At 31.9% G+C, this 27,871-nt stretch overlaps 3 protein-coding genes across 3 annotated transcripts; all 3 read right to left on the bottom strand.

Annotated features, from left to right (window-relative positions):
- Positions 1–217: 217 nt before the first annotated feature.
- On the bottom strand, positions 218–2,327 carry LOC148770190 (Calcium-dependent lipid-binding (CaLB domain) family protein). The gene is made up of 5 exons (XM_088818926.1): positions 2,016–2,327; positions 1,459–1,524; positions 884–1,034; positions 620–760; positions 218–492 (listed from the first exon to the last, which is right to left on the bottom strand). Exons 1-5 carry the CDS (start codon positions 2,080–2,082, stop codon positions 486–488), a joined length of 432 nt encoding a protein of 143 aa, XP_088675052.1. The 5' UTR covers positions 2,083–2,327; the 3' UTR covers positions 218–485.
- A 15,750-nt stretch (positions 2,328–18,077) lies between these two features.
- On the bottom strand, positions 18,078–19,936 carry LOC105962673 (expansin-B4). Its single transcript, XM_088819036.1, has 4 exons — positions 19,760–19,936; positions 19,099–19,211; positions 18,815–19,005; positions 18,078–18,402 (listed from the first exon to the last, which is right to left on the bottom strand). Exons 1-4 carry the CDS (start codon positions 19,911–19,913, stop codon positions 18,078–18,080), a joined length of 783 nt encoding a protein of 260 aa, XP_088675162.1. The 5' UTR covers positions 19,914–19,936.
- A 4,772-nt stretch (positions 19,937–24,708) lies between these two features.
- Positions 24,709–25,737, bottom strand: LOC148770191 (uncharacterized). The gene is made up of 2 exons (XM_088819037.1): positions 25,095–25,737; positions 24,709–25,007 (listed from the first exon to the last, which is right to left on the bottom strand). Exons 1-2 carry the CDS (start codon positions 25,735–25,737, stop codon positions 24,709–24,711), a joined length of 942 nt encoding a protein of 313 aa, XP_088675163.1.
- Between the last annotated feature and the right edge of the window lie 2,134 nt (positions 25,738–27,871).

Genomic DNA, 27,871 nt, shown 5'->3' on the forward strand with positions numbered 1-27,871 from the left:
ACGCTGGAAACCGCCGGCGGAGAAAAAAAAAAATCAACGCTGGACACTGGCTGCAAAAAAATATTTCAGGAAAAAAAAGTTAAAAAAAAGTCAAAATTGAATTTTTGTGGTTAAAATTGATTAAATTGAAGTTAAATTGGGTTTAAAGAGTTGGGGATAATTTTGTTATATACATCAATTTTTCTTTTATTTATAATACATATTAAAGAGATGGGTTTACTGGTAAAATAAATATAACCCATAAATCTAAAATATATAATAAAAATCGTTGATCAGGTACTTAAGAAAAAAAACCCTTTATTTTACTCTATTGTATTTGACACGGCTTGTAAGTTGTAACTAGTTACATGAATTGTTAAATTCCAGAAAACAAATGAAATAATATATGATTTTTGGATGCATGGTGAATTGTAAGATGCAAATACAAACGTAACAACCAGCTGTACAACTAGCATTCCTCCACCTCGTATTAATCTTCTTCATCATTACTTCCTGTATCAAAAAAAATAAATAAAATTAAAAGTTAATCACTAAAAATTGGTAATTAAAATTAAATGTAATAAAGATACTAATGTCTATCTATAAGTAACACAAGTATTAAATTTTATTAAACACAAACCTTTTGGGAACACTAAAATTGACTCCAACTTGAATTTCACCATGGTAACTACCATCTTTTAAAATAACCCTGTACTTGTGAGTACCAAGTTCAGCCTTTCCATTCTCTACACCTAACTCAAGTAGCTCCTTCACATAGATCCTGCATTTAATTTATATATTCATTTTTTTTAAACAACTAATTTAATTAAATATCTATATACATACACATATAATTCGTAGAAAAAAAAAAGAAAAAAAAAAAAAAACGGGGACTAGAATTTACGTGGTATGGCCAAGGTAGTCATCACGAGTGAAAGTGTCGTGGTCCATAAGTCGAAGAAAGAGCCTGTATTTTCTTTGGTCATCTCCGGCGTCTGCTGGGTATTGTGCCTTGAATTTGAACCGTTCGTTCCACCCTGGGTTGCTACCTTGTCCTATTTATATATATACCAATTTGTTTAATATTGAAACAATTATATGTATAATGTTTTGAATCTAAAACAGTTGGGTTTAATTAATAGCGGTGGTTTATGTAAAATTAAAATGAACGTGTCTGTATTACGTGCAAGATTCGTTAAAGAATTAAATTGTTTGAACAAGATGTATTAAAATTTTAACTTCGAATTCTTGAACTCAGATATATATAGTTTCTACAAGTTTAATATTTCATAAAAGAATTATTTACGATTTACACAAAAAATATTTCAGTTATATAAAAAATATTTACGATTTAGTAACATCGGATTAATGTGAATTTTAGCATGGAATAATGTGAATCGATCTCCTATAGAATTAATTGTTGAATATATAAAAATATGAAACACAAACGAAAAAGAAGAAAATTAAGGTAAGTTTTACCTTTAGCTATTTTGCTGGTGTGCTCTTCATTTCCATACGTAATCACAACATATGGATCTATCCTACCTGCATTCACCAACAAATAAATTATTACAACTTTGACCAATAAATTAAACCAATTGTGTTTTCAATTTATGAATTACGATACGTAGTGTTAATTCTCACAAATTATTTATGATTAAACAACATTTCTCGGGGTGGGGGATTTTAAATTCATTCAGAACTACAAGTATTGAATTTTTGATTTTACATGCTATTCGTAATCATAAATAAGAGAACATTAGGCGGTAATTAAGTTAACAAAGGAGGAATCCAACTTAATATTAATGGTGGAAGATTTAATGAGGCAGAGAATAACTAACAAAATGCTATGGATTTATAAGTGGAACGCACGCGCGCGAGCCTATCCTATTTATTCTTCTACTTCTTCATCACTATAACACCTCCAAACACTTATCCATTATATACACACACCATGGAACGTAACACATACATACATACATACATACATACATACATACATACATACGTACAAATGCAAAGGGATGCGTACGTACCAAATATGTCTGTTCTCAGGAGGCCATGAGCCCCACAAAGTATCACTTCCATTGTTCCTTCCGTCATCTCTCTCTCTCTCTCTCTCTCTCTCTCTCTCTCTCTCTCTCTCTCTCTCTCTCTCTCTCTCTCTCTCTCTCTCTCTCTCTCTCTCCCCTTGAAATGGAAGAAGATATATTTAATTTGCAGATATATTGCTTCTTTTCTCTCTTAGAGAAATGGTATATGCATTTGAAGGGATGTGTGTGTATGCAAGGGGAAGAGAAACAAAAGAGAATGTGATGGTTATAGTTGTTTAGGTGTAGAAGTTTTTTAGCTTTGATGAATTAGCCAAAGTAATCAATCATGTGTTTATATAGAAGACAAACTTATTTGTGTAGGGAAAATTGCAGTTTCGTCCTTAGGATATTGTTTATATGGGTTTTAGCCCCAAATTGTTTAGCTATACTTATAAAAACTGACCACTTCAAGTTCTATAGGACCAAAATGAATTTTGTTTCATACAACTTTATGGCATTCGGAAAATTATTGTTTATGACGACTTACGACTTAGTGTTTCATATTGGTGGTGATACCACATTCATTAGATTCCATTGTCTTTGTCTTTACTTTTCAATTTGTATTTTATTAGTTAAAGTGGGAGATTTTAATATATATATTTGATTGTTCAATTTAGGTTAGCTGGGTCAAACTTATAGTTATTATATAGGGCAAATGACAAATAAGCCCATGACAAGGGCATTTAATTAAAAGAGGGACATTCAACTTTTTTGTTTTTCAAATAAATCCAGCTCATTCAAACTTATTTGCAAATAAGGAAAATCCTTTTATATATACCAAAATTACCCCCAATTCATTGAAACCCAATTCAACTCCAATTTCATGATTTACACCCCAATTTAGCCCAATTTCATCAATTAACTAATTTTAACCATAATTTCAATTTTGACCCGCCACCACCGGAGACCGCCGGCCGCCGCCGTTGACCGGCATTGACTTTTTTTTTTTTTTTTGAATTTTTTTTTCCAGAAATTTTTTTCCGGCCGGTCAACTGCAGTTGACCGCCGAGTCACCGGCGTTGATTTTTTTTTATTTTTATTTTTTATAATTATGTTTTTTCTTAAAAAAAATATTTTAATTAATATTTAACTGTTAATTGACTTTTTTTTTTCTTCAAAAATATTTTAGTTAATATTACTGTATTCGTTGCTAAATTACTGTCTCCAGCAGTTATTTAACTGTCGGAAACAGTAATTTAACTGTTAATTGACTTTTTTATTCTTCAAAAAAATATTTTTAATTAATATTACTGTATTCGTTGCTAAGTTACTGTCTCCAGCAGTTATTTAACTGTTAATTGACTCTTTTTTTTTATAATTTTTAAAAAAAAAATTATTTTAATTAAAATTACTGCCTTGACTGCTAAATTACTGTCTCCAACAGTAATTTAACTGTCTTAGACAATAATATTAACAATATTACTGTTCGGGAAAATAATATTCATAATATTACTGTCCCAAACAGTAATATTACTGTCTGAGACAGTAATTTAGTAGCCAAGACAGTAATATTAAGTAAAATATTTTTTTTCTAAGAAAAAAAAATTCAAAAAAAAAAAGTCAACGCCGGATACCGGTGGTTGACCGGCCGGAAAAAATTTCAGGAAAAAAAAAGTTTAAAAAAAAAAAAAAAAAGTCAACGCCGGAGACCGGCGGTCAACACCGGAATCTGACCGGAAAAAAAAACATTTCAGAAAAAAAAATTATTTTCTGAAAAAAAAAAAATTTGGGCGTTAATGTGATATATTTGTTTAAATCCGGGATCAATGTGTAATATTAAGGAAGTTAGAGCATAATGGGTGGAATTGATAAGAATTAAATTATGGAGGGTATTTTAGACTAAAAACATGGGGATGAGTTTAATTGAGAGACTGTTTTTTTATGGACTAAAATGCATTTAAGTCCCATGTGATTGACATTTTTGCCATTCGCCCTATTATATATATGAGCCTCCATTTTATGATGATAAATGGCAACACGAAATAATATTACAATATCATAAATAAGTTAACCATAATTAATTCAATTGAACTGATCAAGCCAATCACACGAGTCAACTATAAATCACTTAATTTTATATGTTTGTAAAAGAACAGCGAAGAAAATATATCTAGTTATTTTTGTTTTGATAAAATGGTTTGAGGATCCAACCAAGAAAATCGATAAATCGAATTTCACAATATAAATAAGATTTGGATTTTGGTAGCACTAATAATAATGATGTTGTTAAATATACTTCAATTTATATCAAAAATATGGTTATCGAATCAGAAAATATCGACGTATCGTTTTCCTCCGTGTATCGTATCGTATCGTAAGATTTTTAATCAATAAAATTAATAAAATATATATATCTACATAATGAAAATACTATAAACATGTAAATTTTTTTTTTTAAGTAAACCACTTATTCCCATATATCAAATTTCATTATTGCATCATAAAATAGGACAAAAGTCATGATTGCTCATAAAATAATATCAACAAAGTTCAAATTTGAATCCCTAATTTCTAAAAACTAATTTATCACTCATAATCTTCAAGATCAATGTCACTAAAATTTTTTTCATCCACCAATTTCAAAAGAGTGTTGTCATCCTCATGTTCATCAATCTCTTCAACTTTATCAACTCTAACTTTGGACTTTCTCTATTTTCTCTTATCAATATCAAACTTGGCGTTTAAATTTATTGTATCTAATATATGTAAGAAAAATATTAAATAATATTGAAATCCATTTTTCAGGCCCTGGTTATGTGAATATTTTGTTTCCTTCTTTTTTCTTTTACTTTTTACTTTTTTTCCAATTTTTTTTTTAATTTTTTTTAATACTTTGGCTAATATCGTAAATATCATATCGTGTCGTGATATGGCGATACGATACGATATCTCGCGATATTTATGCATAGCCAATACATATTATGAGTTATATCTTTTTGATTGGGATCGTACCGTCTTGTGATATATATCGCGGTATATCACGAGTTTAACTAGTATGATAAAAAATTAAATCGTTAATTTCTTGATGCTAAATATAATGAATTTAAATGTCTTTGTACAGATGGATAATTGATGTAAAATAAATAATAGATGTCATAAATTTTATTTATAACCTAAAGTCTATAAAGAAAAAAAAAACAAGTTGATGTGGCCTTTGTTGAATGTTCCACCTTCCAAGTAAAACATGGGGTTGTATGTGCACGAATTCTCAATTCATATATGCTTGAAAAAGACATTTCCTATGAGTTGTTTTTTAAATATTGTTTAGGTATATTTGGGGAAAAATGAACTATAAATTTATGGGGATTCGGGGGCCAATCAAACGAGTCAACTGTCAATATACTTGTAAAAGAATAGTGAAGCCTGTATGAGTGTAGCTTAACTGATTCCGGAGATAGTAAGTTGGTAAAAGAATAGTGAAGAAAATATATGTAGATATTTTTGATTTGATAAAATGGTTTGATGGATCCAACCAAGAAAATCGGTAAATCCAATTTCACACTATAAATAAGATTTGGATTTTAGTAGCATTAATGATAATGATATTGTTAAATATTACTTAACTCCCTCCCACTTCAATTTATATCAAAAATTAAATCGTTAATTTACTTAATGCTAAATAGTAAATATAATGAATTTAAACTTATTAGAGATGCACAATTGTTGCAATAAATTGTATTTTTAACATAAAGGCTATAAAAAAAGAAGTTGAAGTGGCCTTTGTTGAATATTCCAACTTCCACCTTCCAAGTGAAACATGGGGTTGTGTATGTGCACGAATTCTCAATTCACATTTACTTGAATAAGACCTTTTCTATGCGCCATTTTATAAACGGCGCAATTACAAATAATTTCATCACGGTTACTTATCATTAAGAGGATCACATCAAAATCTTTTTAATAAAGAAGTTCACACAAAGTCCAAAAGTGTGTAAAAAACTCAAATACCCCTTATATTTTAGGGAAAATGAGGGATAATCCCCACATTAGGTAAAATAATATAGTACGGGTCCAATTTATAATTGCCCCTTTATAGACAAATCCATTTAATATTTTCTAAATTGTGTGACCCCCTAAGATAATGTTAATGCACATTATGCCCTTTTTTGTCCACATTTTTCTCCAATTTTCTCTCTCTTCTCCTCTCTCATATCCGTCATTTTATATTCTCCATTAATTTCTCTCTCTTCCTTATTTTCCTCAATATATGACGTTTCTTTTATTCTTCTTATTTTTCTCTCGCCTCTTTCCTATCTTCTCTCTCATCCCCAATTTCTACTTTTCTCGTATCTTTTTATTTTCTTCTTCTTCTTCTCTCTCTCTCTCTCTCTCTCTCTCTCTCTCTCTCTCTCTCTCTCTCTCTCTCTCTCTCTCTCTCTCTCTCTCTCTCTCTCTCTCTCTCTCTCTCTCTCTCTTCCCTCAATTCCTCTCTTCTCGTCTGTTTATGTTTCATTTTTTTCCTCTATTTCTTCTCACTACCGTACATTTTCTTCTATATCTCATTGTTTGATCGTTGGAATCAATTTATTTTCTACTATATGAAATTCATGTTTTTATGAAGATGAGATTTTTATCATGAGTATTTAATTTTATAACACTATAGTATCTTAAATTGAAAAATAATATGGTGAATTAATGGAAAAAATATAGTTGACTACCAATTTTTTTATAGTTGACATTTGAACAATTATAGTTGACTATCTAATTTTTGTAGTTGACTCTGGTAACAATATAGTTAACTACCATATTTTTTTATAGTTGACATCGTAAAAATTATAGTTGACTATCTACTTTTTATAGTTGACATTGGGAAAAATATAGTGAACTACCCGATTTTATAGTTGACTCTGAGTGTAGATGACTACAAAGTTTACTACAAGTTACTATTATAGTTCACTATAATCTTTGAAGGTTACTGCAAATATTCATCCATAGTTGCCTGTAAAATTGAAGTTGACTAAAAACTTCGTAGTTCACTATAATCTTCGTAGTTCACTTCAACCCTTGCTCAAAGTTTTGTCAGGGACCTCAATGGTCTCCAGAGCCGATGAAATTGAAAACAAAAAAATGGGAATATGTCGTATTATCACATAAAACAGAGAAATCTAATTATATGTTGTAGGAAAAACGAATTTCATAGAAGGCTACCTTTATTCGATTTTTTTGATTTCACTATGTTTTTGTGTCTGCTTCTCCTCGATTCACACGATTGTGAATTTTTTTTCAACAAATAAAGAAAACTAGGGTTCCATCGAAGGTCGTAGACCATGGACAGATTTTAGCGAATTATTGGGATGATATTCTGCATATTGCCCTGATTTAGAGGGGAAAGATTTTTTTTCCTATGAATATTTGATATGAATCCCGTAGTTCAGATAGATGGCGGGGGACTGATTTCTAATACAAAATTTGAGGGTAGTATTGGTATGACACTAATTGAGGGGGTTTGACATATTAAAAATAATGAGGGGTGGTTAGTTCTAATATTTTTCATAATAAAGGGGTTATGTCTCATTAACCCTATATTTTATTATGCTCCAATTTCATCCATTTAACTCAATTTAACATCAATTCGACACAAATTTCACCAATTATTCAATTTTGAACCATAACACAATTTTAACTCTAATTTTGACCGTCGTCGTTGGTCAGCTATTGTTGACCACCGATCTCTGGGTGTTGACCTTCTTTTATTTTTCTACCTTTTTTTACGCTGTCGTTGCCGCTAACCGGCTGCGTTGACTTTTTTTAATTTTTTTTCCTGAACATTTTTTAGCTCCCGTAAAAATCAGTAATATTATTGTGATTCACAGTAATATTAACTATATTACTATTTAACACGTACATATTGATATAATACTATCTAGCACATAATTCAATAGCAGTTAATGAAATAGCAAAGGCGAAGAGACGAGATCCAGTGGTCTAAGGGCTGCTGGAGGAGGAACCGTTCTTAGAGTGATCGTAGACGGTTTTAATGATGGCATATCAGTAAGCCTCGTTGAATCAGTAAGCGGGCCTAGTCCCGTAAAAGCTGTTCTCTGGTCTTGTTGGAATAACCCTTGTGAAAGTAGGAGCTCTAAGCCTATCAGCCCTAAGCCTATCAATCACTATCAGCTCTTGAACACAACAAAATGACTATGTTACATAATAAATTATTGTGTAATACAATAATATTATTATGTTGAGCGGTCAACAACGACAAACATAATAATAAAAAAAATTAAAAATAATATTATTGTCGTTGACAGTAATATTACTGTAACGACAGTAATATTATTGTCAACCACGGTAATATTATTGTATTTACAGTAATTTGACTATTAACCACAGTAATATATTACGTTGACTGGTCAACAAATCAAACAAGATAATAAACCCAAAAACAAATAAATAATATTGATGTGGTTGACAATAATATCATTGTGTTTACTGTAATTTTATTGTCAACCACAGTAATAGTACAATAGTAGACAATAATATTATTACGTTGAACACCCCACATTTTCGTTAAAATATTAGTATTTTATTTTACCACCTCTATGTGCAAATTTATCAAATTATAATTTAGAATAATCCTTGCATAACTAATTGTTTATGTAATTAGATGAATTATGTGAATTAAGTGAATTATGTGATTATGTGAATTATGTGATTAGAAAATATTTAGAAATATTATATCGAAATAAATTATTTCCGTAAATTAAACTTTGATTCTTGCATGATGAATTTAAAGAGTTAATAGCATAGACCCCCTATGTAATTTCGAACGGCCATAAAACACCTTGTGTTGAAATGATTAGCAAATATACCCCGATGATGTGTTTTATATAGAAGACAGCCACTCTTATCAAATTTAGAAATTGACTTCAATGAAATGACGAAACTGTCCCTAGTAAAAATTGCCCCTAGAAATTCTTTAATAATATTTTAATTTAACAAACATAAAAAATGTAAATAATATACATTAAAAAAATGTCAGCAACCAACTTCTTCGCGTAGCCCCCCACCCAACTAAAATTCTTTACCAGACATTTGTCGTCGCACCATCACCACATCCATCCCCCAACCCCACCTACCCCAACGCTTTCTCCCTGTCAGCAGTGCGGTGGCGCCACTACACCAACGGTATCACATCGTGACATCGTCGATTTTGATTTCTCCTTGATGGAAAGTCGGCAAAAAATAAAAATTAAAAAATTCAATTTAAATATCTCCGAAGCCCTTCTCCGGAGGACTATTGAGGCGAGTTTTTCTTCGATTTGTTCGGATTTGTGTCCATCAATTGGGAATTTGGACCCTCAGGTGTTGTGAAGGAAGCACAAGAGAGATGTTAGTTTTCTTATGGTGGCATTTGCGGGTGATGGATAGGGTGCTGACGAGAGTTATGGTGAGGTGAACGAAGATACAGTGGAAGGGGTAGTCCTAGACGGCAGGAGAAGTGGTAAGGGGTGGTGTAGCGGAGGTGATGGGCATGGGAGAGCTGAGGTTTGACATTACAATGGTGGTTTTAAGTGTAATGAAGAAGTTTTTTCATAAAATATGAGGGACTGAACTGATAATTACGAAAACTTTATTTTGAGCTTATAGAAATTTTGGGCTTATAGAAATTAGGGGGTGGATCTGTAATTTTTTAGATTTTTAAAAGGGTATTTAAGTTTTTGCCGGTGAAAAAATACAACTCAGTCACACAACCCACGCGTGCGACGCACGATAAGCTGTTAGGGACTTTATTAGCTTTGACTAAATTTCATAGGGGGTTCTTACTAATATTTTTAATACGGGGACTTTTTTAGCAACTGAGTTTACACAAGGGTAGTTCTTGCAAAAAAACACTGAATTTAAATGAGCATTTTATCATATTTATGCATGCACTAATTTTTAGAAAATAAAATTAACTCATGCATTTTAGGATTATTGATTGGTGATGAAATTTAGAAAATCCTTCCCTTATTATTTTGAATTTTCGGCCACTAGTACACACACACAGTAATTATAATAATGCATATTAATTAGGAGAAGAACAAGCATTAGAAGACTTGTACATTATGCACTAAAATAAATACTTAAGTCTTGTTTTTCCTAATCATTAGCTCTAGCACACTTAGCCACTCCCACATTCCAACTTTAGCCAGTCCACGAGTCACTCTTTTTCTTCCTCTCTCCCCTTCATTTTCGGCAGCTCCTCCCCCACCGTAGCCACCATCTTCTCAAGCTTAAGCCACCCAAGAACCACCACCACACCTTTTCAAATAAATTGCAAAATCACCCTCCATAAAACATGTATTTCCCTTGCTTGTCCATAGGCTTTGAATTTCCCAAAAACTCTATAAATACCTCCAATATCCAAGATCAAAATTGCACTCTAAAACTCAACTCTCACCACCTATAAGTTCAAGGTCTCCTTCTATTTCTACAAGAGGAGAATTTTCGGTCAAGCCTAAGTAAGCTTCTTCTTCAATTTTTCGAAGAACTAAACTCTCTTTCCTTCAAATTTTCCTTCTTCTCGTATTAAAATTATAATTTAACCCTCTATCTCTTCTTGTATTAGAAAGAAAAGAGCTAACCGTTCCTCCCCTTAAAGAGTAGAGGTGAGAATTCTTGAATTCTCGCTCAAATATGCAACACCACTATTATTTTGGTTTTTCTTTAAATTCTTGACTAATACTTGTATATTATGTGGTTATATTGCTTAGATGATGATTGCGTTTTAGTATTTTAAAGAGAAAAGTTGTTCTTGAAGTTCTATAGTTTTTTTGATTTTTTGGGGAAAATGACCTAAGTTGCTTATTTGGTTTAATTAGTAGCTTGCATGTGTTTATCTAGTGATTGATTGTTGATTTGTGAAAAGAAATTCAATTTTTGGTTTAACTATGAAACTTTCAAAAACTCTCCTCTTCAACTAAGGAAAGGAGAAATTAATGAAATAGGAGTAGAATTGTATGGATGTATGTTGATGCATGTGGGATTTGTGTAGAAAAGCAATTATTGTTGTGTGTGATGTTTCGATTTTTTGGGATAAAATGCATTAGTTGCTTATCTGGTTTAATTAGTGCCTTATGTGTTAATCTAGTGATTGATTGTTGATTTAAGGTCTTGCATGTTAAGATCTAGTGTTTTCTAATGAAGTTGGATAAAATAATTTAAAAGTTGTGTTAAAAGACTCTCACATGCCTATATAAAGTTGATAAAATGATTAAGAAGTTGAACTAAACTAGATTAAAAGAATATTGCATGTGAAGATTTAGTGGTAAGACTTAAAGAAAATGAAAGGATGAAACTCTTGAACTTTCTTCTTGCAAGTTTTATAATTAATGAGCTTTTTATTGTTTATGGATTGCCTTTGCATGTTTAATATTTCGATTATTGCTTGTATTTGGCTATGGATAGTATTTTATGTCTAATTGGCTATGCGTGAAGTGACTACATGGGACTTTATTTTTGTTTTGCTATATGATCTTGCTTTTGTACGTTTATGTGTTGATCATTGTGTTTGAGAATGAGAAAGGTAAGTAGATGGCTGCATAAGTGTCATGATTTTTAAAAGGTAAAAATATGTTGGAAACTCTTTCGAGGTTACGGTAAATAACTAAGGTACGACGAGTCGGTACCCTAAGGCCTAAGGGTGGTTTGATTCCACGTAGATAGATGGCTCGTAAAATATAGGGTTATTTATCGGAAACTTAGATTGTTTTTTTCGAAGGGATCCCCGATGATATTTCATGTCATGCATGTCTCATTATGGCATTGAAGATATAGGGTTATAAAAGTGATACAATCTCACTCTATGGTCTTGGGATCATAGGGTTATAAAAGTGAGACCTCATTCTATACTCTTCAATACGAATGTCAAGGCATAGGGTTATAAAGGTGGGATATTCTCACTCTATGGTCTCCGATCATAGGGTTATAAAAGTGGGAATTAATCTCACTCTATGCGCTTGAAAAGGAACAACGAAGAAGAACTCCGACGAAAAGGGAAGTGTATGATTGATTTACTTATTTTGTATGGATATGTATAATAATAATATGTATATATATGCTCTATGTGTCATGTGTACTCGATAATACTTCAAGTTTCTCATTGAGTCCTTAAAGGCTCATATAGATGTTGTATGTTTGTAGGTATACCCGATTTGGAGTCGACGAGTGAAGTTAGAATCAAGATTGAGAGTCGGGAAGAGTTCATATGGAGGGGATGTGGATTGTGTTGGCTCTCAACCTAGCTATGTGGTTCTATTTGTATAATATGCTTGTAAAAATCTTTGATACGATTTTAGGTATTTCATATCAATCGCTTCCTCCGATCGGTGGAAATTATTAAAGAATAATATGTGTAATAATAAGTAGGATTACCATCTTTTAGAACACGTAATCGGTAGTCTGTAGTATTTTGTAACGAAAGCGAATTTTACCAACTCTATGCATATACGCTTTTCGGCTAGTTATTCTCCTTGTTTTGTCTCGATGTTTGTAAATTCTTTTTATATATGTGATCTGCTTAGAAAATCATGAAATTTTATGAGTCTCGGCATCTCTCTGTTCTCATTAATTTGATAGGTCTCTTGCACAAATCGGATAAGTAATGAACTATTTCTTACCACTGCACTCATACATGGGCAGTCTATTTTTTTCTATTACAACTAAAGTTTTACTCACGCAAATGACTTGTTTCCACTTGGAACATGTTCTCAACTTGTTTTTCTATCCTGGAATAAACTTTGGTAGTATTTGAGTCACTGAGTAATTTATTAGGAAATTTCAAATCTCCCTCCCATGTTCTGGGTTTTAAACTGAGTGCCTGCACCATTTTATTTAATCCACTCTAATGGCTAGGTATCTTTCAAAACTGTCTTAAATGAGTTATTTAAGCTCATGGTAGAAGGTATGCTATTAATTTTAAGTTTTTTTCATGATTGGTCTAGGAGGAATTAATTTTTAAAGTTGCTCCATTGAATCTGTTCGAATATTCTAGTCTTGCACGTACTATGTATTTATGTTATTTTGTTGATTATGGTTAAAATAAATATGCTCTCTCTCCCTCTGATTTAAAAGAAAAATTTTGACGTAAATTTATATGCACAATAATCATTTTCCTAAAAGTCTTCCGCTGAGATTATATATAATAAGAGTAATCGTGAAGCGGGTGCCATAGCTCTTAAAGTATATTAACAAATTTTAATGGTAGTGATAACCTTTTATTATGGACGAATTTTAATGAATATTTGAGTATTTGGTGATATTAATTCTCTTTCGCTGTTTTACAGCAAATTTTGGGATTTTACAAGGGGATTCATGTAATTTTCTTAGCGTCTTATTATTGGTTCTCTGGTTCTTTATAACCATGGGGTCAATATTATATTTCACCTTGATAATAATGGTTTCTAGCTCTTTATAACTATGGGGTCATTATTCCTTGCTTCCGCAAACTAGAATTCTTTGTTTTGGACGTTGCGTGTTTTTACTTCCGCGTAAGGTATTGGATCTCGTAACAAGTTTTACGGGGTTTTCATCAAAACTTCTATGATTGTTTAAATGTAATTGTAATTTTATAATTTATTTTACTTTCAATAACTGAATTTTATGTGTAAAATTGTTTGATGTAGGTATGGAATGCCTCTTTTCGAAATAAATAGGATTACTCCCATTGGCAAAAATTACACGATTGTTGTTGCATTTATGTTTCATGAAGATGCAAACACCTATGAATGGACTTTGAATTGTTTGAGAGAGTTATTTGATGGTGCTGAACCTGATGCAATCTTGACGGACAAGGGAGTCGAGTCTCTTGAAAGCACTGCCCTGAGTTTTTTCTAGTGTCGTATCATGTGTTTATTCCATATAAATACAAATGTTGAGGCATATGCATTGAAATTTATGGGAGGCAACAAAGACCAAGGTCTTAAATTCCGACATGAGAAATAAGCTAAACTGGTTAAATCATAAATCGTTGAAGAGTATCAATACAACTATAATGAAATGGTTGGACGGTATGGAGGATACCCAGAATAATATAGTATTTGAACGATACGTTATTGATTTACAAGGACAAGTTTGTCAGAGCCTATACTCGTTAGGTGTATTATTTTGGTAACACGACCACCAACAGGTAATCCATGTTATAGTTATTTGAATGATAAAATATATAATACTAAAATAATGTTTATTATAATTTGATTATCTATATAATTGGACAGGGTGGAGAGTTCTCATTCGTCAGTCAATGGTTGGTTAAATGCTTCGACTGAAGGTGTTAATAACGTACAAAATAAGCTTAGGGACCCAGTTTATAGTCGAGTTAGTCAGTTGAAGGGAGACTGTTCATTATCATCCGAAATAAGGAAGCATATTGCAGCGTGGTTGTGCTTTGAAAATTTGATTTGTTACATCACACATCTGGCATTGGAAAAGTTGGACGAAGAGATTGAGTCCCCGTTGATGCATGATCTGATTTGTTGTACTCACTATCTTAGAGATACTCATACGCTCCCATGTGCGTGCCAAATTGTACAAAAAAATGCACGAAAGTATAATGTTTGTCATTTCAGACTTGTACCATTCTGTAGTACAATGGCAGTTGAACCTTCGGACCTACCTGAATATCAATCAAACCGCGAGGCAGCTGTATATAATCAGATTGATGATTTGTATCATGGCCTAAATGGGAAAAATTACAAGACCAAATGGAATGTTGTGACCTTATTGCGTGGCATCTTTTATCCTTCTACGACTCATTTATCAGAACCATCATATATTAAGATCAAAGGACGACCAAAGAATAACTCAACAAAAAGAGATCCCTTCGCCTAACAATACCATCTTGATGCTGCAACAATTAAATTGTGTTCTGGTTTCAAGGATCTTCAAACCTCCACTACAGCAACACCAAAGCGAAGACGTATAGTACCACTGATGGAACACCTCAATCAAAGATGAAAGTTGTGGAAGTCGTAAATCCACACAAACTTTGGTGCCACAATTTCTAGTCCGACTGATTACGTCATATGTTAATGTGATGGAAAATGGTAATTGTGGGTATGGGTGCGTTGCTCAAGTCATTTACGAGGATCAAGAAAGACGGCCGCACGTAAGAGGGGATTTGCTTATGGAGTTGTACTAACCTGCTGATATGTAAACATCGATGTTTAGAAATGTTGGATACATTCAGGTGAAACGCATGTGTGTTTGGCCTACAGGTCCTTGTCCGCAAGCATATTTGATGGACATGAGGGGAATGGGATTGAATATTGCTACTAAATACAATGCAATGGTGGTACTTTTGACCCAAATCGAAAATATGACTTATCTTCCTATGTTTTGCAATGGTCAATTATCATACATGACTACTATGACATTGTACAACAATCATTTCATGCTTGCTTATTTTGTCGCGAATTGTCCTCTACCATCCCTCCATCCGGCATAGATACGTCAAAGAAACAAGAACCTGAAGCACTTACTCAAAACGTGCAAACCTCGACTGCATATGTACAAAACTTAAAGTCTGGTATGTAGCTTACGAGATGTTATTTATTTGTAATTTCTATTTGAATTTTAGTTTAATTTTTATTTGATCATAATTTTAAGTTTTCTATTGCTGTTGTATATACTGTTAACAATGATCTGATAAAAAAAATTATTAGTGATTGTGTGTACAAACACGAAACACTAGGTAGTGTTTTATGTGGTTCTACACGAATAGCATCTTCATGTTTCGTGTGTATCTACATGAATCGCCTTAAAAAAACAAAGCACATTATTTTGTGTTTTGTATCTTAAACAATAAGACCATAGTATTTCTATTTCCACGAAATGGATGAAGTCATTGTGCTTCCTTGCACGAAATGCCCATATTTCAAAAATAATGTGAGAAAGTTCCAAATAACATAAAGTTGCACTGCAAGCAAGCAAAAGTTGCTCTATGAATAGCGTTTCGGTTGGTCTTCACTATCCTAATAATTTTATATTTTTCATGTCCAAGTAATACAAATTCTTATATAAAAAAAAGGTCCAAGCAATAATATTATTATTTTCTACTAAGAATGTATTACATTTATATGGTTCCCCAAGGGGGAAAAACGACTTCAAAGTCTTTATTATGATAGAAATATGCAAAACATTTACATAATTATCGAATAATTAATTAGTTTTTCCAAAATTATATAGAATTCGTATTGATCCTATTAACTAACCCTATTGTGAAATCGAAACCCCAAATGTATGAGTTTCACTCTAATTCACCCGCACACTCATCCTAATTAACTTTGTGAAAATGAGACACACCAAAAATGTAATGGGGTCTTTCCGCACATGTCTCTATCCAAATATCTTTATTATTCTAGGTTTAGGGGTATATCTCTTTCACCAATAAGCCCATCCCTTTAATATTTATTATAAATAAAGGAAACATTCATGTATATAACAAAATTAGCCCCAACCCTTTTATACTAAATTCTTAATTGTAACCCCAATTTAATCAATTTTGACCAAAAAAATCCAATTTTGATTTATTTTTTCAAAAAAAAAAATTTTGCCACCGGATTCTGGCGTTGACTTTTCGATTTTTTTTCTAGTCTGTTTTTTCCGCCGTTGGATTCCGGTGTTGACATTTTTTTTTTACGTCCGCCGCTAAATGTTAACCGTAATTGTGTTGTCGCTAACAGTAAATTAACGTAATTATACAGTCAATTACAGTACATTAACGTAATTGTACTGTCGTTGACAACACTTTTATGTAATTGTTCTGCCGTTGACAGTAAATTAACGTAATACTATTGTTATTATTTTTTTTGTTATTTTTTTTAATTTTGTTTGATTTGTTGACATGTCAACGGAATTATATTACTGTCGTTGACAGTAAAATGAGTGTAAACACAATATTATTATTGTCAACCAATAAAATATTTTTTTTTTGTAATAATATTCACGGATTAACGTAATAATATTACTGTCTATTATTGTAATATTACTGTAAACTCAATAATATTATTGTGGTTGACGGTAAAATTACTGTTGTTATAGTAATATTACTGTCAACCACATCAATATTATTATTTTGTTTGGGTTTTTTTGTTTGTTTGAGTTATTCACGGAGTAACATGATAATATTACTGTCTTTTATTGTAATATTACTCTGGTTGGCGGTAATATTACTGTTGTTATAGTAATATTACTATCACTCACAGTAATATTAATTCTTTTGGCTTTTTATTATGTTTACATTTGTGGAACGATCAACATAGTAATATTACTCTATTACACAATAATAATGAGTTTTGTTGTGTTAATATTACTATGAAAGATTAATATAACAATATTATTGTGTTAAACTATAGTATAGTTAATTTTATTGTGTTTAACAGTAATATAGTTAATATTATTGTCAATCACAACACTGTTGCTGTTAAAACGAAAAAGAAAAGATGTTACAGTAAGAAAGAAAAAAAATCGAAAAAGTCAACGCCGAAGACCGTCTTTGACCGCTGGAAATCGGTGGCGGAAAAGTCAGGAGAAAAAATAAAAAGTCAACGGCGGTGACGGATGAAATTGTCGATAAAAATGTATTTTGGGTTAGAATTTGTGAAATTTGGGGTAAAATTAAGGTTAAATTAAATTAAATGATGTAATTGCAGCATATTAAAGTATGAGGGGCTATTTTAGTCTTTTACAAAATTCTGGACCATGTGTGGACTTTTTTGTAAATGAATTTATTGCTTGGATCTCTTTATGAATAAGTAGATGATCATTCAATGTGTTGCAAAAAACGAGCCAAAACTTTATTTTTTACAACCAATTGTAAATCATTTTAAAGTCTTCAAAAACCAACATTTTTCTTTTGAGGACAAGATAAAAAAATAAAAAAAAATACTTTAAACACCTATAATATCCATGTCAAAACATGATTAATGACCTAATCAAGTGACATAAAAGATATGCTCTATCAACTTGAATTGATACATATATCTTAACAATCAATCGATGGTTGATCGAATCATATATGCATGATTAAGAGAAATTAGCTGCCGAGTGATAGTATTTGCCGGGAGACCAATTCCCGAGAATCGCATTTGTCGCGATAATTGTACTTCTCGATTCAATAGTAGTTAGCTTTACAGAATAAGGGCCCTTTGTTCCAAAGGGTATTCCAACTTTCCACGTGCAGCCCCAAGATTTTTGCATGTACAACGGACCTTTTGACTTTGAAGGCAATAGTTCAACAGAACCAATATCACCATCTCCACCCACAAACTCAATCGAAAACGCAAGATAGTTAGCGTTGGAGCCCGTATCAATCTTGAATGTTATACCCGTGTTGTATTTACATGGAACCCTGCAATATTTGAACACATTAAAACTCCGCCTAATTAATTTACCAACATAATTAAGAAAATTTTAAATTATAATATTAGTAGTCATATAAATTTCCTCCATTGGGCTTTAACTTGTCCAATTTAATTTACTTGCAATACATAAATTTGGATTAAATTAAATTAAAACATTTTTGGTCATATTTTGCCAAAGTTTTCAGGTTTTTTTGTTGGTTAAAGTTATATAAAAAGTTAAGAATTATAAATTCATTCTCTAGTATAGTCTAAGACTCTTAATAGAGTACTCTAGGATGAAAATGATAAATTTAAAAAGTTATTGCGTGTAAATTTGAACCGGTAACAAAACGGGAGGACTAAATTTCTAACTATAACAAATTACGAATTTCCCTAATGGGGTTGATCGATCTAGATTACCTTTGATATTGGATATTAATTCTTCCTGCATTCCGTAATTTATCGGCTTGGCCGAGCTTCGCCAAATATCCGAAAGCTTTTCCACTCAAGTCAAAATGAAATGCTTCATTGTTGCATGTACCAGGACATTCGTCTGTGACAGTTACAACGATCGGGAAACCCGAGCACGCTGGATTTTCGTTGCACTTTACCTGAAATACATATAAATAAATTAGAATATTCTATATCAATTATGAAAGAGAATCCATTTTTATATCTTGAAAATGAATAATATTAATTAAAACCTGATAACAATTCCCACAACCCTGTCCATGTTTGAATATATTTTGGTTTCCAGCAGAAATAAGACCATTGTATGGAGGATTTGCCACATCATTTGCAAATCCACAAGCTCCACCTGCAAATTACAATAAAATAAATAAATATATCTTTTATATTTAATTATAAATATATATAATATTTGAACATGAAAAAAAGATAAATATTAATATTAATATTAATAAGGGTAAATTACAAACACCCCCCTGAGGTATGGTCAAATTACAAAAATCCCCCTCTTGTTTGGATAATTACATCTACCCCCCTCAACTATGATTTTTTCTTACACCTCCACCCTTATTGTGCCAAATTCAACATAATCATCTAGATTCCGTGGAATGTGCTCTAGTTTGTACTCGTTTTGTGTAAAAATACAGTTTCCGATGCACCACAAACTGATATATACAAGCTAAAAATCACATATTATGATCATCTTGCTCCATAATGTAGAGTTTGAATGGGATAAAACGGGTACACAAGTGATAATATTCCATGCAATCTCGAAGATTCCACTAAATTTGAGGAGTTGAGGGGGTGGTTGTAATTATCCAAACAAGAGGGGTGTTTTTGTAATTTGACCATACCTCAGGGGGGTGTTTGTAATTTACCCATATTAATAAATATTACCACTTCCAGCTCCATTGGGACTTCCGTACCATGTTGCTACTGCGGGTGAAAAACCACTAACAAAAGAATTGTTCAATGATTGTGAATCCATACAAAAACAATATTTTGTACTTACGACAAATAAAATAGCTAATGTAATTAAATAATTAAACATAATTTATATTGAAAAATGAGTTATGAAAAATAGATAGTTGTGTGTTGGTACCCTTTCTGGAGGGGACAGTTATATATATAGTGATCAAAATTATATTTCTCACCTTATCCAAAATAACCACCAAAAGATTTTCTTACCATAAATGAAAAACATATATACATTTTTATGATTTTTGAAACTAGATTCATCTTGAATATGATCTAATTTGAAAATTATTTTGAATTTCACGAATGAAGATCAAGACTAATTAAAAATTATGGTCGTTGCTCATAATAGCTTAGATTGAATTTACTATATATGGATTTATTTACCATGAAATAAAATAATAGAATAATTATCCGATCAGTTATACAAAACGTACCGGGAAAAACCATGAAATATTTACTAGTGTAATAAGGAAAGAACATTAAATGTTTTTCCGCAAGAGTTTTGGATAAGCCTAAATATTAACTGCCTAAATATTATCCAAAAATTACATGCCATAAATGTACATATTTCTCAATTTTTTGGATGGTTCATGTATATATTTTTCACCCGACATCTAATTTTAGTTATTTATGTTGGATTAAAAACCTAATTCAAAGAACTACCAATTATGTGTTTTGAATTTTGCAAGATTGTGCCTCGAAAATGGTCAAGATCGCTTTTGAAGTCGTAAAGGTACTACTAAAACAAAAATGATATTTATCATATTCCATATGAGGAATGTTGTATGGATTTGAAATTTTATGTCGCAGATAATTTTTCAAAAGGCGAATGGCCAAAAGGCCAATCACATCAGACTTAAATGCATATTAGTCCACAAAAAACAGACTCTCAAATAAATCCATCCACATATTTTTAGTCTAAACTACCCTCCATAATATAATTCTTATCAATTCCATCCATTATGCTCTAATTCCTTAATATTACACATTGACCCCGGATTTAAACAAATATATCACATTAACCCCCAAAATAATAATTTTTTGAACAAATATTTTTTTTTTGATTTTTTTTCCGGCCAGATTCCGACGTTGACTTTTTTTTTTTTTTTTGAAAACTTTTTTTTTTTCTGAATTTTTTTTCCGGCCGGTCAACCACCGTTGACCGCCGGTCTCCGTCATCGACTCTTTTGTTTTTTCGATTTTTTTTTCTTAGAAAAAAATGTTTTAATTAATATTATTGTCTTGGCTACTAAATTACTGTCTCAGACAGTAATAGTACTGTTTGGGACAGTAATATTATGAATATTATTTCCCGAACAGTAATGTTATTAATATTACTGTCTAAGACAGTTAAATTACTGTTGGAGACAGTAATTTAGCAGTCAAGGCAGTAATATTAATTAAAATATTTTTTTTAAGAAAAAACAATTCAAAAAAAAAAAATTAACAATATTTGACAGTCAAGACAGTAATATTAATTAAATATATTTTATTAAGAATAAAAAATTCAATTAACAGTTAAATTACTGTGTCTGACAGTTAAATAACTGCTGGAGACAGTAATTTAGCAACGAATACAGTAATATGAAAAAATAAAAGTCAATTAACAGTTAAATTATATTGTCACCGACAGTTAAATAAATTCTGGAGACAGTAATTTAGCAACCAAGACAGTAATATTAATTAATATATTTTTGAAGGAAAAAAAAGGTCAATTAACAGTTAAATAACTGTCTCCGACAGTTAAGTAACTGTTGGAGACAGTAATTTAGTAGCCACGACATTAATATTAATTAAAATATTATTTTTAAGAAAAAAAATTATAAAAAAAAAAGTCGACGCCGGAGACCCGGCGGTTGACCTACAGGACAAAAAAAGTTTAAAAAAAAAAAAAAAGTCAAGTCGGAGACCGGTGGTCAACGGCTGCTGACCGGCAGTCTCCAGTGGTGGCGGGTCAAAATTGAAATTATGGTTAAAATTGGTTAATTGATGCAATTGGGCTAAATTAGGGTGTAAATCATGAAATTGGAGTTGAATTGGGTCTCAATGAATTGGGGGTAATTTTAGTATATATAAAAGGATTTTCCTTAATTGCAAATAAGTTTGAATGAACTGGATTTAGTTGAAAGACAAAAAAATTGGATATTCCTCTTTTAATTAAGTGTCCTTGTCATGGGCCTATTTGCCATTTGCCCTTTTTCAAACCTAGTTTTTAAAATTTGTCAAACAAACTGCATATTATCTTGACCGTTGCTACTCATAAGACAACAAATTTGAAGTAAAATTTTGGATTTACTATTTAATTATATATGTAACATATATGTATGTATTAAAAAAAATATTGCCATTATGTGTACATTTTAATCGAAATTATAATCGTAGTTTAAGATAAATGTACTCGAAACCCTTATATATATAATTTTTTTAGATTGAAATTTACAGATATAAAAACTAAATAGTCGAATACGAAGTATATACATATTGCATTACGATATATGAATACAAAGTAAAAGTGCAATCGTATTATTTAATGTATTTTTGACAGTTTGAAAAATAAAAACTCGACATAATATTATAATTAATTCCAAAGGTATAATTATTTCAACATTAATTATAATTTAGTTAATTAATTATAAATATATTTTTTAAAATTTATTATTACTATTTTTTTCATCCCCATTTTCCGGCCTTTTTTTCTCTAATGATTTTCATAAGAAATCACATTTGCATATTGGCTATGAAAATTCTAATCCACTCCGATAGTTTTTTTTTTCTTTTTCTTTTTTACTTTTTTTTTTAATTTTTGCAATTTCTTTGTAAACAATTTATTTTGTGGTTAATATATATTCGAAATGTTAATTATTTCTAACAAAGAGCAAATAAATAGAAAAATGTATAAACATTTGCAGTGGCGGAGCCAGGAATTCAAGACAGGGTGGGCTTTAACATTAACGGGGGTTCGGGGGCCAGAACCCTCGATTTTTGTTTTGATTCATTCACATAAAAATATAGCACAAAATAACTACAAATTTATAAATTTAAAATAATATAAGCTATACTAAATTACATGGGTGGGTGGGCTTAACATTGACGGGGGTTCGGGGGCAGCGCCCCCGATTTTTTTTTATTCATTAACATAAAATAGCATAAAATAACTACAAATTATAAACTTCAACTAATATAACATAATTTTTTTGGTAAATAAGCTAGACTAAATTATTTGGGTGGGCTAAATTAAACTATTGGGGGGCTAATAATATATAGATATAATATATAGTATAAATTTTTAAAAAATGAGAGTGGGCTGGAGCCCACCCTTGCCAAAGGGTGGCTCCGCCACTGAACATTTGTACAAGCCGGGTGATTTGATTAATTTATGTTTTCCTATTTAGTATATTCTTTTTATCTTTATATATAAAAGTAATTGTGTAATTTTTTTAATGTAATTTCATAACATGTATTTAAACTTTCTTCATTTTTGCAATGCTATCCCGTTGTTTGTACATTGCACAGGGAAAATTGCTCGTATATAATAAATCATCTTTCAATTTTATATTAATCGTGACTTTGGACAAAAAATGTTTATCTTTTATTGTATATCACATTATAATAATTGTAATGATGTATTAATGTTTTTGGTAAATGGCAAATAGGCTCATGACAAGGGCACTTCATTAAAAAATAGACATCCAACTTTTTTATCTTCCAAATAAATTTAAGTCATTCAAACTTATTTGCAAATAAGTATAATTCTTTTATATATACCAAAATTACCCCTAATTCCTTGAAACCTTAATTCAACTACAATTTCATGATTTACACCCCAACTTGGCCAAATTTCACCAATGAACCAATTTTGACCCCAATTTTGACCCGCCACCGCTCGAGACCGCCGGTCTTCGGTGTTGAATTTTTTTTCTAATTTTTTTTTTTCGGCAGGTTAACCGATGTTGACCGCCGGTCTCCCGCGTTGACTTTTATTTTAAACTAGTTTTTTTCTTAAAAAAAATATTTTAATTAATATTACTGTCTTAGCTGCTAAATTACTGTCTCCAACAATAATTTAACTGTCGGAGACAGTAATTTAACTGTTTGAGACAGTAATATTACTGTGTGAGATAGTAATTTTTAATATATATATATATATATATATATATATATATATATATATATATATATATATATATACGAAAATAGTTAATAGAAGAGGAAAATGAAGACTCTTCTAAACACAATGTTACCTCCTTTAAGAGTTTGCTCCAAAATCGAACCAAGCTAGTTGAATGGAGAAGGTGAGAGATTTGATATCAAGTTGGGAGGAATTTTGATCTCCCGTAAGAGGGCAAGTGTTTTTTATGGTGTTTTTAGCATACACAAGAGTGAAGCTTATATAGGGGATTTGCATCTTGAATTTCCTTATTTTTTTTCTTTGAGGAAGATGAGGTGTTGGCCGATGGAGGTGGTGATGTTTCGGTGGTGATGGTGAAGAAAAGCCAAGTGTGGAGTGAGGTGGAGATAGAAGAGAATGAAAGAGTGTCTTTTGATTTTACTAATCCACATTGAGTGTCGTATTAGTATAATTCATTACACTTGGACATGTGGAAAAGCATGCATATTTTCTAATTTTATTTTGAAATTAATAAAGTCACTAATCCCTCTCACACACACATAAAACCGAACACACACACACACACACATATATATATATATATATATATATATATATTTATATCATCTATAGTCTAGAGTAGAATAGCTCAAAGAATCAATCAAATATATATATATATATATATATATATATATATATATATATATATATATATATATATATATATATATATATATATGAAATCACATGAATCAATCAACTATAACACATTAGATCGGAGGCTAGCTAGGGTTTGGTTATGAATGTAAATAGGGCAATCTTTGATGATGAAATTGGATTTAAGTTCATCATCGGAAGGAACAAGTATGCTAAACAAGGCATCAACTTGAGTACGGACTAGATGGAGTTCGGCAACGAGGGTACTTGAGATGAATGAGTGAGTTGATCCGAAATCGATGAGAGCATACACGGAATTATTATAGACATTAACGGTACCTGCGATCATTGACTGTTCGGCTTCGGCTTGGTCTCTAGTCATTGCGAATACTCGTCCCGGCACTTGCCTCGGGGCAATTGGGCAGTCTCGGACCATATGTCTGGGCTTCTAGCATCGAAAATAGTGGTTGGTCCCGGCAACACAATTACCTGAGTGTTCCTGATTGTATTTAGGGCAAAAGGGTTTGTTGCTTGGGGTCACGGTCGCTCGGTTGATCGGTTGCTTCCCTTTGACGTTGTTGAGGTTCAGTTTCTTCCATGGTCGAGAAGAGGCATCATGAGGAGGTTTCCATTGTCGGATTTCCATCTCGTCTTGTTCGGCTTCCAAGGCTTTATCCACTACTCCGCGGAAAGTGGAAGCGGAGGTTAGTCGAACGTCACGCTTGATTATCGGGTTGAGGCCCCTTAGGTAGTGATTCATCTTCTCAGTGTCGTCTTGGGATATGAAAGGTGAGTAGAGGCTTCCTTGCTCAAAATGGTGAGTGAATCCGACAACGGTTAGGTTTCCTTGTTTGAGTACGAGAAACTCTTTAAGATTTTGTGCTCGGACATTCTTGGAAAAGTACTTTTCGAAGAAAAGAACTTTGAAAGCTTCCCAAGTCGTATTTTCTAGATCGTTCCCACTCTTTGCGCCTTCACACAAATTTCGGGCTTCCTTCTTCAACAAGAATAGTGCGCAATGGATTCGGTCGCTGTCGTTCATCACCATGTATTTGAAGATGACCTCGAGGGATTTGATCCATTCTTCGGCAACATTTGGATTAGGGCCGCCGTGGAATTCGGTACGATGCATTTTCAAGAATCGCTCGTAGATGGCTTGTGGGGATATATATCGAGGTGGGAGAGGTGGAGGAGGTGGAGGAGGGTTTCGGTTTTGGAGGTTAACAAGGCGGTTGATTTGTTCATTTTGTACTCGGACGAGGGAGATGAGGTCTTGGATGGTACGAGATTAATTGTGAGGATCGTTAGCGGCATTTTGATCTCGATTTCTTGCTCCCGACATTTTAATACTTTATACATATAGAAACAATTCACATTAGTCATAAAGATTTCACATAGAACATATACCTGCCCAAATGCTCAGTTGAAGTCGTGGTTTGAGAATCGTGAAGATCTTTAGGTCATATGGAGATTTCCGGGATCGTTGCTCTGATACCACCTCATGTGTGGCACCCCTCTCACAATTACTCTTATTATATGTAATCTCAACAGAATACTTTCTAAAAATGATTATTGTGAATTTAAATTTACGTCAATTTTTTTCTTTTAAATCAGAGGGAGAGAGGCCACACTATACTAAACCCTAATCAATTAATTAACACAAATACATACTACATACAAGACTAGAAAATAACTAGGTATCATGGACCTAATGAAAATTCGGACAGATTTAGTGGAGCAACTTCAAAAATTAATTCCTCTTATCAGGGGAGGGAGTTTTGAATTTTTCTAATAAATTCCTCACTGACCCAAAAACTACCAAATTTTATCCCAAGACAGAAAATATGTTTGAAACATTTTCCAAGTAGAAACAAGGTATTTGAGTGAGTAAAACTCAAGTTATACAGTGAACACTAAACTGACCCTGTTTTAGTGCAGTAGTGAGAAATAATTTATAACTAATTAAATAATTAACCAATCCATATATAAGACCTATAAAAATGATGAGAACAGAGAGATGCATAGACTCACAAATTTGCATGATTTTCTAAGCAAAGAACCTATATGAAAATAATTTTCAAACATCGAGACAAGACACGGAGAAATTACTAGCCGAAAAGCGTAGGTTCATATAGTTTGAAAAATTCGCTTTCGTTTAAAAAATACTACGGATTACCGGTTTAATATCCAAAATAGGGTAATCCTATGATCCCAAGACCATAGAGTGAGAATATCCCACCTTTATAACCGTACGCCATGACACATATTGAAGATTATAGAGTGAGAATATCCCACGTTTATAACCCTATAATCCCAAGACCATAGAGTGAGATCTTCTCTTTATATCATACATATATACATATATTTTTATTATACATATACATGCAACATAAATTAAAGCAATCATATACTTCCCTTTTCGTCGGAGTTCTTCGTCGTAGTCTTGTCAAGCGCATAGAGTGAGATAAATTCCCACTTTTATAACCCTATGATCCCAAGACCATAGAGTGAGAATATCCTAACTTTATAACCCTATGCCATGACACGTATTGAAGATTATGGAGTGAAAATATCCCACCGCTATAACCCTATGATTCCAAGACCATAGAGTGAGATCTTCTCACTTTTATAGCCCTATATCTTCAACACCATAATGAGACATGCATGACATGAAAAATCATCGGGAATCCCTTTGAAAGAATCAATCTAAGTTCCCGATAAATAACTTCATATTTTACGAATCCGTCTATCTATGTGGAATCAAACCACCCCTAGGCCCTACGGTACCGACTCGTCGTACCCCGGTTATTTACCGTAACCTCGAAAGATTTTCCAACATATTTTTACCTTTTAAAAATCATGACACTTATGCACCCACACATGCACCCATCTACTTAACCTTTTCTCATCCTCACACCCAATGATTAACACATAAACAAGCCAAGAAACATCACATAGAAAAACACAAATAAAGTTCCGCATAGTCATTTATTCTCATAGTCATTTAGGCATAAAAATAAAATCCATAATCAAATAGAAGCAATTACCATAATCTTAACATGCAAAGACAATCTATAATCAAAAGTTCATCAATTCTAATATTTTGCAAGAAGAAAGTTCAACACTTTCATTCTTGCATTTTATTCAAGTATTTCCACTAGATCTTCATATGCAAGAGTCTTTTAATCAAGTTTAGTACAAATTCTTTATATTTTATCAATCATCATAGAAAACACTAGATCTTAACATGCAAGATCTTAAATCAA

The sequence above is a fragment of the Erythranthe guttata genome, chromosome 6 (assembly GCF_056151865.1).
Source record: "Erythranthe guttata isolate IM_541 chromosome 6, IM_541, whole genome shotgun sequence".
Classification (NCBI taxonomy): Eukaryota; Viridiplantae; Streptophyta; class Magnoliopsida; order Lamiales; family Phrymaceae; genus Erythranthe; species Erythranthe guttata.

Bases quoted from the DNA above. Each gene is read 5' to 3' on its own strand.
- LOC148770190 (XM_088818926.1), bottom strand. From the start codon at position 2,082: ATGACGGAAGGAACAATGGAAGTGATACTTTGTGGGGCTCATGGCCTC. The intron at 1,035-1,458 runs GTAAAACTTACC...ATATATAAATAG, and splicing joins CACCAGCAAAATAGCTAAAG to GACAAGGTAGCAACCCAGGG. The intron at 761-883 runs GTAAATTCTAGT...AATTAAATGCAG, and splicing joins GACTACCTTGGCCATACCAC to GATCTATGTGAAGGAGCTAC.
- LOC105962673 (XM_088819036.1), bottom strand. From the start codon at position 19,913: ATGTTTAATTATTTAATTACATTAGCTATTTTATTTGTCGTAAGTACA. The intron at 19,212-19,759 runs GTAATATTTATT...TGTAATTTGCAG, and splicing joins TCCCAATGGAGCTGGAAGTG to GTGGAGCTTGTGGATTTGCA. The intron at 18,403-18,814 runs GTAATCTAGATC...CAAATATTGCAG, and splicing joins ATTAATATCCAATATCAAAG to GGTTCCATGTAAATACAACA.
- LOC148770191 (XM_088819037.1), bottom strand. From the start codon at position 25,737: ATGCATCGTACCGAATTCCACGGCGGCCCTAATCCAAATGTTGCCGAA. The intron at 25,008-25,094 runs GTAATTGTGTTG...CCCCGAGGCAAG, and splicing joins ATACAATCAGGAACACTCAG to TGCCGGGACGAGTATTCGCA.